We start from the raw sequence: 17,661 nt of genomic DNA, 5'->3' as shown, positions 1-17,661 counted from the left end.
GCAAATATTTTCTCCCCTTCTGTAGGCTGTCTTTTCACTCTGTTGATTGTCCTTTGCTTTGCAGAAGCTTTTTATTTTTATATGATAGCATTTGTTTACTTTTGCTTTTGTTGCCTGTGCTGTTGTGGCCTTTTTCATAAAATCTTCTCCAGACCCATGTCTTGAAGCATTTTTCCAATTTTCTGTTGTTTTATTGTTTCGATCCATTTTTAGTTTAGAGGGGAGGGTGTGGTTTCATATTCCTGCAAATGAATGTCAACTTTTCCCAGCACTATTTATTAGTCTGCTTTTTCAGAGCATTTTTTCATTAATCTTTATTCAGTAATTTTTGTATTCAATACAGTCTCTCAAAATGGATGTAGACTTGTTAAGAATGAGAGAGATTCATTATCCATTATCCTTTTTTTTCTCCTAGATTTTCTATCTTGAGGTCACTATTTTCCAACTTATGGCAGGGGGACAGGTAGAGTGAAATTCAGATACATCTCAGAAATATGATTAAATCTATTGATAAAAACTATTTTTGAATGTCTTATTACACTAACAAATTCTTTCCAACTAAAATTCCATTTTTCTCCTGTTAAACCAGGAAAAAAAAATATCATAGTGTATAGTGTTGGTATCAAAAGGACTCTGAATGTAGACTTAACTTTAAATTCTGAATACAACATCTTATAGCCTGTGTGACTTTGGGTTTAACCATGGTAAATCAGTATTGTCTTCTACAAATTAAATATACTAATGTACACTACACAGATGTAATAATAATTATAAATCATGTGTGACATGCCAAGCACTATTGAAAACATTAGATAAATGTTAGTTCATCCTTTCCTCAAAATAAAAGGTTATTTTTTCTTTTACTGAGTGGTCTCTTTTTAAAAAAGAATAAACTACTATTTCTTGTATAGAATCCCCCAAAAAAGAAAGAGAACACCTTAAGCAAAGGATATAATGAAGCTTAAAACAGTCAACAGTTGGCTAAATTCATTGAAAAAAATGTGCGAATGATTCTAAGGATTTTCCTGATCTACAAAGAAACTGTTTCTTTCAGGTGGCCAGCTAAGTGGTACCACTTTCATCAAGAAAAAGCCCTAAGAATGTAACAAAGTGCACAGAGAAATACTGATAAACAGAGAGAGGAACTAATAAAATAATCTCCAGAAAATAAAAATAACTATAAACATGAAGAGCAAGCAGATTGGAATTTTCATAATCTTGCCTGAGTATTCCAAAAAATTAAATAACTAGATGACTTAATTTGAATATGATTTTGCTATGAAATTATATGCCTTACCAAACTATATCTATTATATATGTATACATATATATCACTCCAAAGAGTTGGGCAAAATCAAGTATCCTAGGCTTCATCAATAAGCTAAGTGAATTTTTTTTTTTTTTTGAGACGGAGTTTCGGTCTTGTTGCCCAGGCTAAAGTGCAACGGCGCGATCTTGGCTCACCACAACCTCTGCCTCCAGGGTAAAAGCGATTCTCCTGCCTCAGCCTCCTGAGTAGCTGGGATTAAAGGCATGCACCACCACAACCAGCTAATTTTTGTATTTTTAGTAGAGACGGGGTTTCTCCATGTTGGTCAGGCTGGTCTCAAACTCCCGACCTCAGGCGATCAGCCTGCCTCAACCTCCCAAAGTGGTGGGATTACAGGAGTGAGCCTCCATGCCCGGCCAGTTAAGTGATCTTTTAAGAGTACACAGAACTGCAATTTCACTGTATAATAAAACGGTTAAGAATATACATTATTATATACTGCCAATTAAAATAGTACTTTCTCAAATACAAAATTACTTTTCAGTTTTTACTGATTTAGTTTTTAAATAATCACCTATAAGGAAATTAATGTCATAAGTAAACCACTATGTTCAGGGAATTTATTCTGAAAACTCGATTATTCTTTCAATCTCATTTGAAATTTTGGCTATTCTGCTTTCTGCAAGATATAGTTCTTATACAAATCCTATTCCCTACCCATTCTTAAATAATTTAACTCAGGAAATTACATTTTCATGTTTATATTATCCTCTATTATCTTTTTGATGAAGAAAAATATGGTCAATAAGTTGTTTTTCATCTTGTTTCAGAATTCTGTGTGAATTCTAAATAGAAGGTTATCTTAACCAGAAAGTTCTTGTTAACCTTGAAGAAGGTGTCATGGTGGCTTTCTGAAAGTAATAATAACAGCGCTAACAATAACAAAAAAAATTAAATCTGACCTCAAACTAGATTTACAAACTAGAACATTAGGAAGTGTGTCACGTCATATGTTACAGTCAAATTAAGAAATGTGTCATGCTATGTGTTATATTCAACCTATCTTATTCACCACCCTAGCTGTATTATCAGCTGCACTTTAGTCACTTTTTAAAAACATAGAGGCCCAGTATCTAATCTCAAAGAATCTGATTATATAAGTTAGTTTTTTTTTTTCCAACCAACCTCCAAAGAGGATGCCAAGGTATGGCCATGTTTGGAAATCACCAGCATATGCCTTCTACATCCATTATGCAATAATAGAATGGGAACTGTGAAGGCAAGGTTATATACCCAAAGATTAGCGATATTGACTGTGTAAAATTTACTATGGCAGTAAGGTTGACATAATACATTTCGCAACAATAAAAAATTAGAAATGGTACAAATATTCCTATTTCTTTAAACATCATATAACACAAAGCAATCAGCTAAGTTTTTAAGTGCCTTCCATAAATGCACCAAAAAAGTCCTAATGCACCACAGTGAAAAGAAAAATTAGCAACATGACATTTTTTCTGTTTCCTAATTGGTTTATTATACGACGCTTATATCTATTTCCACAAAAACATACTCTATAAGCAAAACAATTATTTTGAAAGACATTTGTTGAAGTATAAAGAATAACATGAAAAATACCTTTTCCCAGGAAAATAGTCCAACATTTCATACTACAAACCCAGGAGGATAAATACAGATTATCTTAGAGAACCTTTTTGAGAACTACCTACAAATAATCAAATGAGATAAAGCCAAACAGTTTTAATCTATGTTGAATTGTGGAACTGTCTTTATGTTTTTGTTGTCAGCGTTAGCACAGGGGGGGGAAAAAAAAAAAACCTTTATTAAAATATAAAATTGTTTAAAATACGCTATTCCTTCCTCCAGTCTGAACAACTTGCTTGAAAAAATGGAACTCATATTTGCTTCTATATTTCCACAGCATTAAGAAACAAGCATTACTAAGAATAAGGTAATTTGTTGCCATAATTAAGAACATACAATGGGCCCAACTAATCAGCATGATGTAGTCAAACAGAAAGACTACCACAAGTTTCAGGAGTTAAAAAAGTTATATCTACCACCTACTACCTGCATGGCTTTGGCAAGTTCCTGTTACTGTCATCTGTTTAATCCTCTGAAAATTAGGATAATAATATCATGCTACAAGGTAGGTTAAAAATTTTGTATATAAATTACTTAACACAGTACCTAGCACATAGAAGGAAATTAAGTAAGAGTAATAATTAGAATCATCATAATCTGACATCTTTCTATTTCTGAAACAAAATTCTCCAAATTTTTTCACCTAAGTTTTTTGACACATAAAACTTGATATATGATAATCTTCAACAATATGAAAAAATAAAAATACATTCTCATTATGTCAGCCAGAAAATAGCTCAACCTTAAATTCTTCATTGAAGTACAGACATTGTGTGGAAGCTCCTTGAAGAACCTTTTGCAAAAGTTCAAAATTCCACTTCATGGATTTTTAACAATAACAACAACAATCTATACTTTTTGTGGGACTTTTTCCCCAGAAGAAAAACAAACAAAACTTTCATCAACTTCCATAAAAATAAGCCCAGTGTCTTATCACCATAGCCAAAACAAATACATATTGACAGGCCCAACCTAGCAATGAGATAAAGTCACTGCCAGCCTAGATTCAGTACTTCATTCAACTCATTTGACTAATTTCAAACAATGATTAATGAGCCTCCTAAAAGCTAAGACAATCCCATATTCATCAGGAGTTATCACTTCAAATAATTATTTCAAAATGAAAAAAGATTAAATTATTAGTATGGAATGATTAATCACAGAATGACATTCATTACTTAGATTTAAAAACCATGCTTAACTTTATTACTAGGAATTTCCTTTGAAACAACCGTAATAGTAAAAAGATTAAAGTGCTTATTAATAGTCATAGTTTTCTTTACATGATTCTACTTGAAATAATTTACCAAAGCAGATTATGTGCCTTTACGAGGTTTAAGAGAAAAAGTATACTTCTTACATCTATTAAATGTGTTATTCTTTTATTTTTACTTATAAAAATGTTTCCTAATTGCTTCAAATTGGTATAATACTTTATAGCCTCGATAAAAGGTGCTCTTAAGTACTGATAAGTATATTTTAAATATCAGCTAGGTTTTATATATAGTTTGATACATAGAAAAACAATGTTTTCACTACAAGGGTCTACTGGATACCTAAATTTAGTATTTCAATAAATACATTCACTTAAATATTCAGAAATTGATAGGACTACATTGCATAACTAAAACTGGTGAGTCGTATAAATGCATTCTGTTTTTGGTTCTTTGGGAAAACATGCTTATGTAGTTGTTTCCCAGATACATCTGGGTTTCCATTTCATCTCAAAATCTTGTTTCTTTAGCTCTACTATCTCTATTCCTTTCTCCAGTTCTATCAGATTCCTATACTTAGTAAGTATATCTGAAATGTTTAATATAAAATATATTTTTGCTTATCCCTTAAAATCTAAAATGTTTACATTCCTACTATGTATAAAAATTTACATAATTTGACAGTATTCCATATCTACCCATTATCAAAATTAATATGTAGCAAACACAATAAACTGATAATAGTGTTCACAAAGGGAAACAACATAAAAAGTCATCAAAAAGGACATCCAAATCTAGCTTTTTGTACTCCTCTGTATCTACCACTACTTCTGCTCAGTAATTCTGTTCTCATGGCTCTATTACTATAATACTACTATGCTGAAATTAGAAAGAATTCCATTCATATTCTATCACTTATCTCTAAAATGACATATACACATGCTATCAATTAATGTATTTGAGAATATCTATATGGAAAATTTCTGATATTTCCTACTTTGTACAATCCTAACAGATACATACCTATGTCATATGCCAGGAAATCGGCAGAAAAACATTTTGCACCGTTACTCAAGGAAGTGTCATTATGGGTATTTCCTCCAAAAATAAGCATAGCTCCATTGATAAGAACAGCTGAATGAAGGTATCTGGCAAACCCACTTTCTTTCAAAATAGTCCTACAGAATAAAATTTAAAAATGTATTACAAAGGATAAAATGACCTCCCTGATTTTATATATGTTATATAAAGGGTGTACTTTGCATATAGAGTTTTCCCTGGAATTGTGGTGGGAAAAACATATTTTTTAACAATTTATAAATGACCTCTAAACTTCAATATTTCAAAAAAAAATATTTTGAGGCTCATAGCATCTTAAAATGCTTTGAGGAGACACAATATCAAAAAGAATTTTTAATACTCATAATAATTTATGTTATAAATTATTTTTTCAGTTACAAAGATAGGAAACAAGCCATCTTAAAACTAGAGGCTCAAAACATAATTTTAAAATACCAAATAAGTAAAATGTTAAATGTAGTAAATTTAGTCTAAACTGTATTTGGTTAAAACTGTATAACTCATACAGACCCCATAATAAAATGTTAAGTTTTTATTTAAGTATAACATGCATAAAACTGCACATATCAGAAGTCTAAAACTCAATGATTTTTCACAACATGAACACAACTAAGTAATCAGCACTCACCTAAAAAACTATAAGAATATTACCACTATTCTAACAGCATAAATTCATTTGCTGTTTTTGTACCTTACCTAAGTGGAGTCTATAGATTGTACTCATTTATGAATAGGTACATTTGCTCAAGATATATATATTTGAGATATATATTTTGTGTGTAATCAAAAATTACAATTGCAATGCATCTTGTGAAACATTAAAATTAATATAAATGTTTTTTTAATTAAAGTATAATTCTAAGAGAAAGTATTATAAATATATGTTCACAATTATAACTGATCTGAATGAATGGATATGTAGTAAAGGTGCATGGCAATATAAATAAATACTAAATAACTACTCTAACACCCTGATACAAACAATTAGAAGTTAGAATTATTATATACATAAACATAGCTAATATGTAAAGTATAGCTAGTATAGTATATGTAATAGCTCTAAAACCATGATTATAATACCAATTAATTCCTAAAGAATATGAAGCTCAGCCAGGCGTGGTGTTGTCTCACGCCTGTAACCCCAGCACTTTGAGAGGCCAAGGCAGGTGGATCACGAGGTCAGGAGATCCAGACCATCCTGGCTAACACGGTGAAACCCTGTCTCTACTAAAAATACAAAAAATTACCCGAGCATGGTGGCACACGCCTATAGTCCCAGCTACTCGAGAGGCTGAGGCAGGAGAATTGCTTGAACCCAGGAGGCAGAGGTTGCAGTGAGCCAAGATCGCACCACTGCACTCCAGCCTGGGCAACAGAGTGAGACTCTGTCTCACAAAAAAAAAAAAAGAAGGAAAAAGAATATGAAGCTCACTTACAGAATGGTAACATGAGGAGTTCCACAAACACTCCCACTAGGAAAAGAATTATAATTGGTAAAAATTATAAAAAGCAACCATTAACCTTCTCAGAAAATCTTACTAAGAGCAACACCAAATAAAGAAACATTTATTCAAAAAGAACAGCAACAGTCTATGGCAATAGATACATTACTTACCCCAACCCCCTCACCCCTGCCTCACACACACACAATCAGTTCAGCATGATAGAAATTCTACCACAGGCAAGTAAAGCCAAGAACATAAGGCCCCTTCATCCCTCAACTCCCACTCCAGGCCAGCGATATCTCACTAGGAGTGGCAGGATACCAGCACTTCTCATTCCCTCCAGCTCTGGGTTACGGAAGCTCTGTTCTGGGAAAGATCATGAGAGGTCTGGGTGCTCTTCCTCTGCCCAGTTGCCACTCATAGGGTGGTAGCTATACACCAATTCCTGCAGATTAACAACATTGGACCCAAAAGTCTTCATCCCACCTCACTCATGAGGCAGAGTGTTGCATGCCAAAAGACCCAAGCTGAGAAGACTCCAGAGACTACTATCTCCATCTAGTGCTCTGTACATAAAGTAGTGGTGTCACTCTAAGAGGAACAAGCCACTAAGCCCACCAACCTACAATTCCAAAGCAGTAGCTCAGAACTTTTCCCCAGGAGGAGAGGTAGGCTGAGAAAAAATACAGCCCCGGCCGGGCATGGTGCTCACGCCTGCAATCCTAGCACTTTGGGAGGCCGAGGTGGGCGAATCACGAGGTCAGGAGTTCTAGACCAGGGTGGCCAACATGGTGAAATCCCGTCTCTACTAAAAATACAAAAAATTAGCTGGGCGTGGTAGTGCACACCTGTAGTCCCAGCTAGTCAGGAGGCTGAGGCAGAAGAATCGTTTGAACCCGGGAGGCGGAGGTTCCAGTGAGCTGAGATCGCACCACTGCACTCTAGCTCAGGTGACGGAGTGAGATTCCATCACAAAAATAAAATAAAATAAAATAAAATAAAATAATCTCTGGTCTCTAATTTTTCTTTACAAAACAAACAAGAAAAACTATAATCTAGTGAACAGTAAATTAATAATATGGATCAAAGAACAAAATATTCTCTACTAGAGCAATATTTAAGCTAAGATAATTTAAATACAATAATGAAGCAAGTAGAACTTATTCCAAGTATGGTAGGCTGGTTCAACATTCAAAGTCAATTGATTCAATCCATCATGTTGATAAGCTAACAAAGAAAATCATATGATCATATCAATAGATGGAGAAAAAGCATTGACAAAATTCAACATTCAGTCATGATAAAAACTCAGCAAACTAGAAATAGAGGGAAAATACCTCAGCTTGATAAACATCTATAAAAACATCATATTTAATGGTGAGAAACAATGTTTTCCTTCCAAGAAAAGGAATAAAGTAAGGATGTTTCATCTCACCATTTCTATTCAACATTTTCGTTGAAGTCCCTGCTACTGCAATAAGACAAGAGAAGGAAATAAAAGTTATACAGATTGGGAAGGAAGAAATAAAACTGTCTTTTTTCACAAATGATATGACCGTCTACGAAGTAAATCCCAAAGAATCAACAACAACAACAACAAAAAGCCCTCTAGAACTAATAAGCTAGTATAGCAAGGTTGCAGGACACAAGGGTAACACACAATTGATTTTCTTATACACCAGCAGTGAACAAGTAGAAAAACACAATACCATTTACATTAGAACCAAAAGAAGACAAATACTGAGGTATAAACCTAACAAAATATGTACAAGACTGATATGAGGAAAGCTACAAACAATAAAAGAAACCAAAAATCTAAATAAATAAAGAGATAGTACATGAACACAGATAGGAAAACTAATACTGGCAATATGCCAGTTCTTCCCAACTTGATATACAGATTCAGTGTAATACAAATCAAAACCAGTAAGATTTTTAGTAATAAATTTACTAAATTTATATGTAAATGCAAAAGACCTAAAATAGCCAGCACAATATTGAAGAAGAACAAAGTCAAAGATTGACACTACCTGGCTTTGGGACTTACTATAAAGCTACAGTAATCAAGTCAGTCCCTGGGACTGGCAAAACAATAGACGAATAAATCAAGGAAACAGAATAGAGAGCTCAGAAATAGACACATACAAATATAGTCAACTGATCTTTGACAAAATAGAGAAAACAATTCAACAATGAAAGGATTGTCTATTGGACAAATATTGCTGGAACAACAGGGCATCACAGTAGCAATAATAGAAATAATCATCTAGATACAGACCTTACATCTTTTACAAAAATTAACTCAAAATAGATCACAGTCCTAAATGTAAAATGCAAAATTGTTTAATATAAAACTCCTAGAAGATAACATAGGAGAAAATCTAGGTGACCTTGGGTTTGGTGATGACATTTTAGATACAGCAACAAAAGCATAAATGATGCAAAAAAAAGTCATAATTTGGACTCTATTAAAATTGAAAACCTCTCCTCAGTGAAAGGCATTGTTATGAGAATGAAACAACAAGCCACAGCTTGGGAGAACATATTTGTAACATCAAGCTGATAAAGGACTGGTATCCAAAATATGCAAGGATCCCTTAAAAGTCAACAACAAGCTCAATTTTTAAAAAGGCAAAAGATATGAACAGACACCTTTCCAAAGAAGACATATAGATGTCAAATAAACACGTTAAAAGATGTCCCACATTACATGTCACAGGGAAATGCAGATTAAAATAACAATGGGATACCACTACACACATATTAGAATAGCTAAAATCTAAAATGCTGACAAAAGATGGCAAGGATCTAGAACAACAGGAACTCTCATTCATTGCTGCTGGGAATGAAAAATGATACAGCCAGCCTCTTTGGCAGTTTCTCACAAAACTAAACATAACTTTATCTTACCATCCAGGAATTGCGCTCCAAGGTATTTACCTGAATGAGCTGAAAATATGTACACACAAAAACCTGCATACAGATGTTTATAGCAGCTTTATTCATAATTGTCAAAATTTGGAGGCAATCAAGGTGTTCTTCAATAGGTAAGTGGATAAACAAAAGATGATTTCCATACAATGGAACATAATTCAGCAATAAAAGGCATAGGCTATTATGTCATGAAGAGACATAAAGGAACTTTACATGCTTATTGCTAAGTGAAAGAAGCCAAAATTAAAAGCCTATGTAGTACATGATTCCAGCTTTATGACATTCTAGAAAAAGAAAAACTATGGAGACAGTAAAAATATCAGTGGTTGCCAAGAGTTTGGAGGGAGGAAGAGATAAGCAAGAAGAGCACAGGTTATTTTTAGGAAAATTAAAATATTCTGTATGAAATGATCATGGTAGATACATGTCACTATACATTTGTGAAAATCCATAGAATATACAGCACAAAAGTGAACCCTAACATAAACTATGGACTTTAGTTAATGAATAATTTATCAACACTGACTCATTGATTGTAACAAATGTACCATATTCACGCAAGACACTTATAACAGAGGACCTAGGGATGGGGTGATAAGGGAGTATTGGGAAACATTCTGTACTTTCTGCTCATTTACCCATTAAACTAAAACTGCTCTAAAACATAAAGTCTATTGTTAAAAAAAAAAAAAAGGTGGGGATTAAAATTACATCTGCTTTACCAGATATGGTATATTAAATGGAAAAGTAAATCTTATTCCTCATACTTCATATACAAAAATATTTTGTAATGTATGAAGCGTAAAATGGAAACCAAGTTTCTCACTGGCAGAAGAGATTTACAAATGTGAAAGAGGGGAAGGCAAAAATGATCCCTGTAATGATGTATGGCATCATTATGCAATTTAGACAGACAGCATTTAAGCACAGATACATATGTAGAGCTACAGATATATGCCCAGATCTATAAATGGATAAATGGATATAGAGGGGTGTGTGTGTGTGTGTGTGTGTGTGTGTATTTTCTAGCTATATCTGCTGAAACGGTCTGGGGAAAAATTACATCAAAACAGCAATAAGCATGTCTAGTTCTCTAATCTTAGTTTTTAAATAACATTCTCCACTAAAAGGAACCTAGGTTCCTTGGGGGAAATGACTTATTCCAGCACTGGGGCAGGGAGAGTACAAGATGTGAATCAAATTTTTGTGCAGAAGGTAAAGGAGTGCACAGAGAATGATGGGGACATATCTAAAGAATACAGACGCCTGACTGAAAGGAGCTCACTGGGCAAATCTGGGACAATATAAGCAAAAAGAATAGAGAATAGCAATTGATTATAAAACATTAAATAAAATAAAAATACATGAATTCATACGGATATAAATGAATATACAGGCTGGGGAGACTAAAAAGGAATAATGAAATATAACCACTTAGTAACCATCACAGTAATAACTCTTTCTAGTGAGAATCATCAATGGGTATTAAAACTATTATGTAAAGGTTTAATAAGAAATAAAATATTTACATAATCTGAAAGTATCTCCCAATAAGGCAGTTATTAATTTAAAAGGAAAACTAGTATCTTTACCGTTGAGAAAACTAAAATATACCACTTTTACCAAGGTATAAAACTTAATCTTTACAGAAAGATTCACAGCAGCCTCATTTTTAATAGTCAAAAGTGAAAACAACCCAAACGTCTATTAATTGACAAATAGATTTTTAAAATATGGTATATTGAGATAATGGAATATTATTCAGACATAACAAAAACAATGAAGCACTAATACATGGTATAATATGGATGAACTCTGGAAAAAAATTACAATAAGTGAAAGAAGCCACACACAAAAGGTCATGTTTGTACAATTCCATATATACAAAATATCCAGATTGGACAAATCCATAGAGAAAGAGAAATTAAATTAGTGGTTGCCAGAAGATGGAGATAGGGAGAATAGACAGGTATGGGGTTCCTTTTGAGGCTGATGGAAATATTCTGGAAGTAGTGGTAATAGTTGCACAATATTATGAATATACTGAAAACCACTAAATTTTACTGTTTTAAATGATCAAAATTAACAAGTTTATGTTATGACTTTTATCTCAATAAAAAAGGTTTTTTCACAAACAATTTAACTTCACCAGCCATGGGAGAAGAATATGACATTTTGGTATTCCTAACAAAAATACAAAATGTGTATCTAATCATGTAGAAACATCAGATAAACCCAAACCAGGCACATACTTCAAATGAAAGAACACGACTATTCCAAATTAAAAGAGACTAAAAAGACATGACAACTAAATGTCTGCGTGCTCGTGGATATAATCCTGGATCAGGGAAAGATACCCAAACTCGGTAAGGAAAAAAGTATCAAAATCTGAGAAGGAGAGTATAAAAAGTGAAAACCACAGGCCAATTACATTAGTGAACATTCATGAAAATTTATTAAGAAATCAAATCTGGCTCATACCAGTAATCCCAGCAATTCAGGAGGCCAAGGTGGGCGGATGGCTTGACCTCAGTAGTTCAAGACCAGCCAGGGCAACACGGCAAAACCCAGTCCCTAATAAATACAAAAATTAGTCGGCCCTGTTGGCACCCATCTGGGGTCCCAGTGACTCAGGAGTCTAAAGTGAGAGTATCGCTTGAACCTGGGACACAGAGGTTGCAGTGAGCCTAGATCACACCACTGCTCTCAAGCATAGGCAACAGAGTGAGATCCTGTCTCAAAAAAAAAAAAAAGAAAAAGAAAAAAATCGAATCCAGCAACTTTAATAAGTTATAATTTGTAAAAAATATTGGTACAATTAAAAAATTAAATAAGTGTTAGATTATAATAGTCTATCCATGTTATTTTCTAAATTTGATCCCATGTAAGAGAATATCTTTGTTTTTTAGTAAATACATTTAAAAATATATATGCTTAAGAGGGCATCATGTAAGCAACTCTGTTCAAAAACAATACATAGCTATATAGATATAAATAAATGTATTAAAAATAATTAAAAGGGAACACAACTACAGATATTGCAGATATTAAAAGATCCAGATAGAATATATGAACATCTTTATAACAATTTAACTGAAGATATCAGTTTCATGGATAAATTCCTTTAAATATATCTTACCAAAACAGACTCAACAACAAATAGAATATCTGAATATTCTTATGACTATTATATTGAATTCAGTAGTTAAAATTCTATATACTGAAGAAAAGGTCAGACCTAGTTGGCCCAAAGTTTATTATTTTAAAATAGGTAAAAAAATTCCAATCATATATACATTTATATATGTTTTAAATGTTCCAGAGTATTAAAAAGAATACTCCCCAACTCATTTTAAAAGCCCAAAATAACACCACCAAAGAGCTGATATGAATAACGCGAAAAAACCATGTGCAAATCTCACATATTAACATCAATGTAAAAATCCTTATAAAAATAACTAGCAAACTAAAAACACACATAATACATTATGACTAAGTTTGATTTAACCCAAGTTGAGTTAATAATAAAGTAAATTAAAATAATATTCACATTAAATTATTTAGTAGAAAAATCAAGTAAGTCATTCCTAAAACAGCTTTTGGCAAAATCCAGCATCCATTCATAATATAAACCCTTATCAAACCAGGAAAAAAGAGACCTTTCTTTATAGTGATACCTAAAACACCCAGAATGAACATCATTCTTAGTGAAGAAACACTGAAAGCATTTTTTAAAAGCTCAGGAATAAAACAGATGCCTGTTATCACACTTCTATTCAACAATGAGCTGAAGGTTATAGCAGAAATGATAAGACAAGAAAAATATAAAGCTGTAAGACCCAGAAAGGAAGAAACGAAACTGTCATTATTTGTATATAATCTGATCAACTATTGTAAAAAAAAAAAAAAAATTAAAAAAATCTACACATAAATTACAAAAATACAGCAAACTGTTAGACATACGAGTAATATAAAAATCAGTCACCTCACACCTGTAATCCCAGCACTTTGGGAGGCCGAGGCGAGTGGATCACGAGGTCAGGAGATCGAGGCCATCCTGGCTAACACTGTGAAACCCCGTCTCTACTAAAAAATACAAAACAAAATTAGCCAGGCGTGGTGGTGGGCACCTGTAGTCCCAGCTACTCGGGAGGCTGAGGCAGGAGAATGGCGTGAACCTGGGAGGCGGAGCTTGCAGTGAGCCGGAGATCGCACCACTGCACTCCAGCCTGGGCGACAGAGTGAGACTCCGTCTCAAAAAAAAAAAAAAATTCAATTGTCTTTCAGTCTATCAAATCACAAACAGAAAAAGAAACTAAAAGATACTGTACTGGTTGAATGAATACTGTCCTCCCAAAATTGCTCACTTGGAACCTTGGAATGTGACCTTAGTTTGAAAATAGGGTCTTTGCAGATAGTTAAGTTAAAATAAGAGCATATAGATCTAATATTAAACCAGTATGGGTCCTAAATCCAGTGACTGTTGTCCTTTTAAGAAGGCCAAGTTCAGACACATACAAACACACAAGAAGTAGTCCATATGCAGTCCAAGACTTTTAGACTGGAGTAATGCAGCTACAACCGAAGTATGCCCAGGAATGCCTGGAGCTGCCAAATGCTGGAAAAGGCTGGAAGGATTCTTCCCTGCAGGCTTTCAAGAGGGCATGGCCCTGTTGACACCTGGATTTCAAACTTTTAGACACCAGAACTGTGGGAAGAGAAATTTCTGTTGTTTTAAGCCTCCAAGTCTATGATAGTTTATTATAGTAGCAGTAGGAAATGAATACAGAATTCACTTTAAAAAGCATACAAAATATTAATCACTTGGAAGTAATTCCAACCAAAATAACTATTAGCATTGCAGACCACTAATGGAATGGACTTCTCAATAAATAGTTCTAGGAGCACTGGTCGTGCACATAAAAAAAAAAAAAAAAAAAGGATCCTTATCCAGTTGGGTTAAAGACTAAATGTGTGGAAGGCAATATTGAAAACGCTAAGGTAAGTATTATTTAAGCAAGACACAAAGCAAAATGCATAAAATATTGACAACTTCTGCTATATTAAAATTAATAAGTTTTGTTTATCAAATATCACACAAAGAGTAGTAAGATGATCCACAATCTGGGAGATAAAATGTTTGCAAAATGTAAAACTAACAAAAAGTTATTATTAAAAAAGTGTACACAAACAACTACATATGACAAAATGGGTAAAAATTTCAAAGAGTAGTTGTTTGGCCAATAAACATAAAAAGATGTTATACCTCATTAGCAATTAAGGAAACACAAAAACCAAAATAGGACACCATTTTATATTCACCATATTGGCAAAAAAATATTCAAAAATGAAAAAACATCAAATCTTAACGAGATTGTTGAGAAGAAATGGGAACTCTCATTCACCACTGGTAGAAGTGCAAATTAGTAAGATGAGGTTGGTGTATAGTTGGGTAAAGTAGAGCATGACCAAGCATTTATACTATTAAGTAAATAGCTTAGACAAACTTGTTATGAAACAATAGAAGACAAAATAAGAACATTTTTGCTACAATTGCTCATAATAGTGAAAACTGAGGACAGTTCCAGTATGCATCCACAGTGGAGCAGAAAATATAAAAAGGATCTGTGTTCGCACATTAAGGTCTCTCACATGGGAAAATTCTGCCAAGGGTCCTACTACACTTTCCTAACTCATTCACTCTTTCTTCCTCCTAAATGATCATTTCATACTTCTCTTTTCAAATCTCAAGCTTCCACTATCTTCTCACCCTCAACTGATGACTCTACTTCCTACTTCACTGAGAAAATAAAAAGAATCAAAATTTTCAACAATTCTCCCCACCTCTACTTATTTACCTGTATTTGTATTCAAATAACCTGACTTCATATCTGTTCCTATGAATAAAGTGCCCATGCTCTTCCTAGGTAAGGTTTACCACTCTATTTGTTCACTAGATCCCAATGCTACTTGTTTTCTTAAGTACACCCCTCTAGCAAATTATTCCCTTTATTTTTTGCATTATTTCTTACATCTTCTTAATCTTTCCTATTAAGCTACAAACATAATTATTTCTCCAAACTTAAAAAAAAAAAAACTCTTGTCCCAAATCCCTTACCACTTGTTACCCTGTTTCTTTCCTTTCCTTATAACTCCTCAAAAAATGTTAGTATGTTTCTTTAATTCCTCTTCTCCTATCTTTATTTGACACATGCCAGTCAAGACTTCACTTCACCACCCACTGAAACTTCTCTTGTCAAGTTCAGCAAAAAGCACTGGTTTGCCAGATTCCATGACCATTACTCAATCCTCATATTAGTTTACCAATCAGCAGCTTCTGACAAATTCTCTCTCCTTTGAAATATGCTCTTGGCTTCTAGAATACTATATTCTCCCAGTTTTCCTCCTAACTCATTAACTGCTCATTCTCAGTCTCCTTTTCTGGTTGTTTCTCCTCATCTCTTTGACCAGAAAATTAGAGTGTCCAGATCCTGAAATTCCTACATTCAGCCACCTATTTAACATATCCACAAACTGTATAATATGTATCTCAAATTAAACATGCCTAAAACCAAGTTTCCATTCTTCCTGACACCAAACCTACTTCTCCCACAAAATTCATCATCCCAACTAATGCCAACTCCCTGCTTTCAGGTCTTCAAGCCAAACGCCTGCTTCATCTTTCATTGTTCTCTTTCTCTCTCTCTCTCTCTCATCCAGTCTATATCCAGTCCCCTAGTTTTTTCAATTCCTGTTGCTTCTACCTTGAAAATATATTCGGAATCCAACCAATTCTCACTACCTTCACATTGGCCTCTGTGGTTCCAGATACCGTCATCTCTTTCTTAGATCATTAAAATAGCCTCCTAAATGGTCTTCCTGCTTCTGCTCTTGCATCATAATTATAACACTGCTCCTGTAAAAATCTAAGTCAGAGCATGTCACATATGTCAGATATGTCACATATCTGTTCAAAACCCTCAAAGTCTACCCATACCAAAACAAAAGCTCTATAATGTTTTCTAAGGCCCTACATGATTGGGTTTCCAATTATTTCTCTAAGGGAAGATAATTTCCATCCTACTCCAAGACACTCAACTACACTAGCCCCTTTGCTGTTCCAAATGACAAGGATGTTCCCATCTCAAGTCTTTTGCACCAGCTGGACCTCCTCCCAAAACACCTGTCCCCCAGCTATTTGCATGGCTCACTGCCTAATCACCTTCAGGTTTTATTAAGATGCTTTATGAGGTCTTCTCTGGCCACTCATTTTAAATGCAACAATCTGAAACTCCCTATCCTCCTTTCATGCTTTCTTTTTTCTTCATAGCCCATATTATCATTTAAAATACATTTTACTTATTTCCATATTTATTGTCTGCCTCTCTCCATTAAAATATATCTCCAGAGCATAAAGTTTACTTTTTAAAGATCTCTGAAGAAAGCATACAATGATAAACAATATATGCAAAATTTAAAAACAGAAAAACTAAATGAAAGGTTTGCAGCCAAATACATATATGGAGGGTAAAAACGTGCAATGAAAAGCAAGGAAATAACACAATATTAAGAATAATGGAGGGGGATAATATAAGGGGTACAATCATAAAGGAACACATGGGGGCTTCTAGTGTATTGTAATGTCCTCTTTCTTGGCATAGGTAGGCAGGGAATTCATTTTATTATGGTTCTGAAACTATATATACATACTATCATACAGTCTTTTGTCCATATGTAATATTTCCCAATTTATAAAAGAGAACTAGTAAAAAATAAGTACTACAAATTTTTTAATCACTGTGAAAAGCAAAGCTACAGAGATAAGTACTTATTTAAATTATCTCTGCACTCTAGCCTGGGAAACAAAAGCAAAACTTCATCTCAAAAAAAGAAATATAATTGAAGTCGTTTTTCCCTCACTGGAAAAAAAATTTTTTTAAAACACAAGTCAATAATTACAGCTGAAACTTATAAATGGTAAAGTTTAATATATTCTTTATGTGTTAAAACTTACTGTGCTTTTTCACAGGCACAACAATTGAGGAAAGGACCT

At 33.6% G+C, this 17,661-nt stretch overlaps 1 protein-coding gene across 1 annotated transcript in view; it reads right to left on the bottom strand.

Moving 5' to 3' along the window:
• The window catches only part of ATRNL1 (attractin like 1), an 831,601-nt gene that overhangs the window by 689,501 nt on the left and 124,439 nt on the right, over nucleotides 1-17,661 (bottom strand). Inside the window, exon 10 of the mRNA XM_025396530.1 lies at nucleotides 5,173-5,327. Within this exon, the coding sequence (XP_025252315.1) occupies nucleotides 5,173-5,327 (155 nt within the window). The remainder of the gene's footprint in view (nucleotides 1-5,172; nucleotides 5,328-17,661) is intronic.

This window comes from Theropithecus gelada, chromosome 9 (assembly GCF_003255815.1).
Source record: "Theropithecus gelada isolate Dixy chromosome 9, Tgel_1.0, whole genome shotgun sequence".
Taxonomy (NCBI): Eukaryota; Metazoa; Chordata; class Mammalia; order Primates; family Cercopithecidae; genus Theropithecus; species Theropithecus gelada.
The sequence above is the reverse complement of the archived record's forward strand: the minus strand, read 5'-3'. Positions and strand labels throughout refer to the sequence as shown.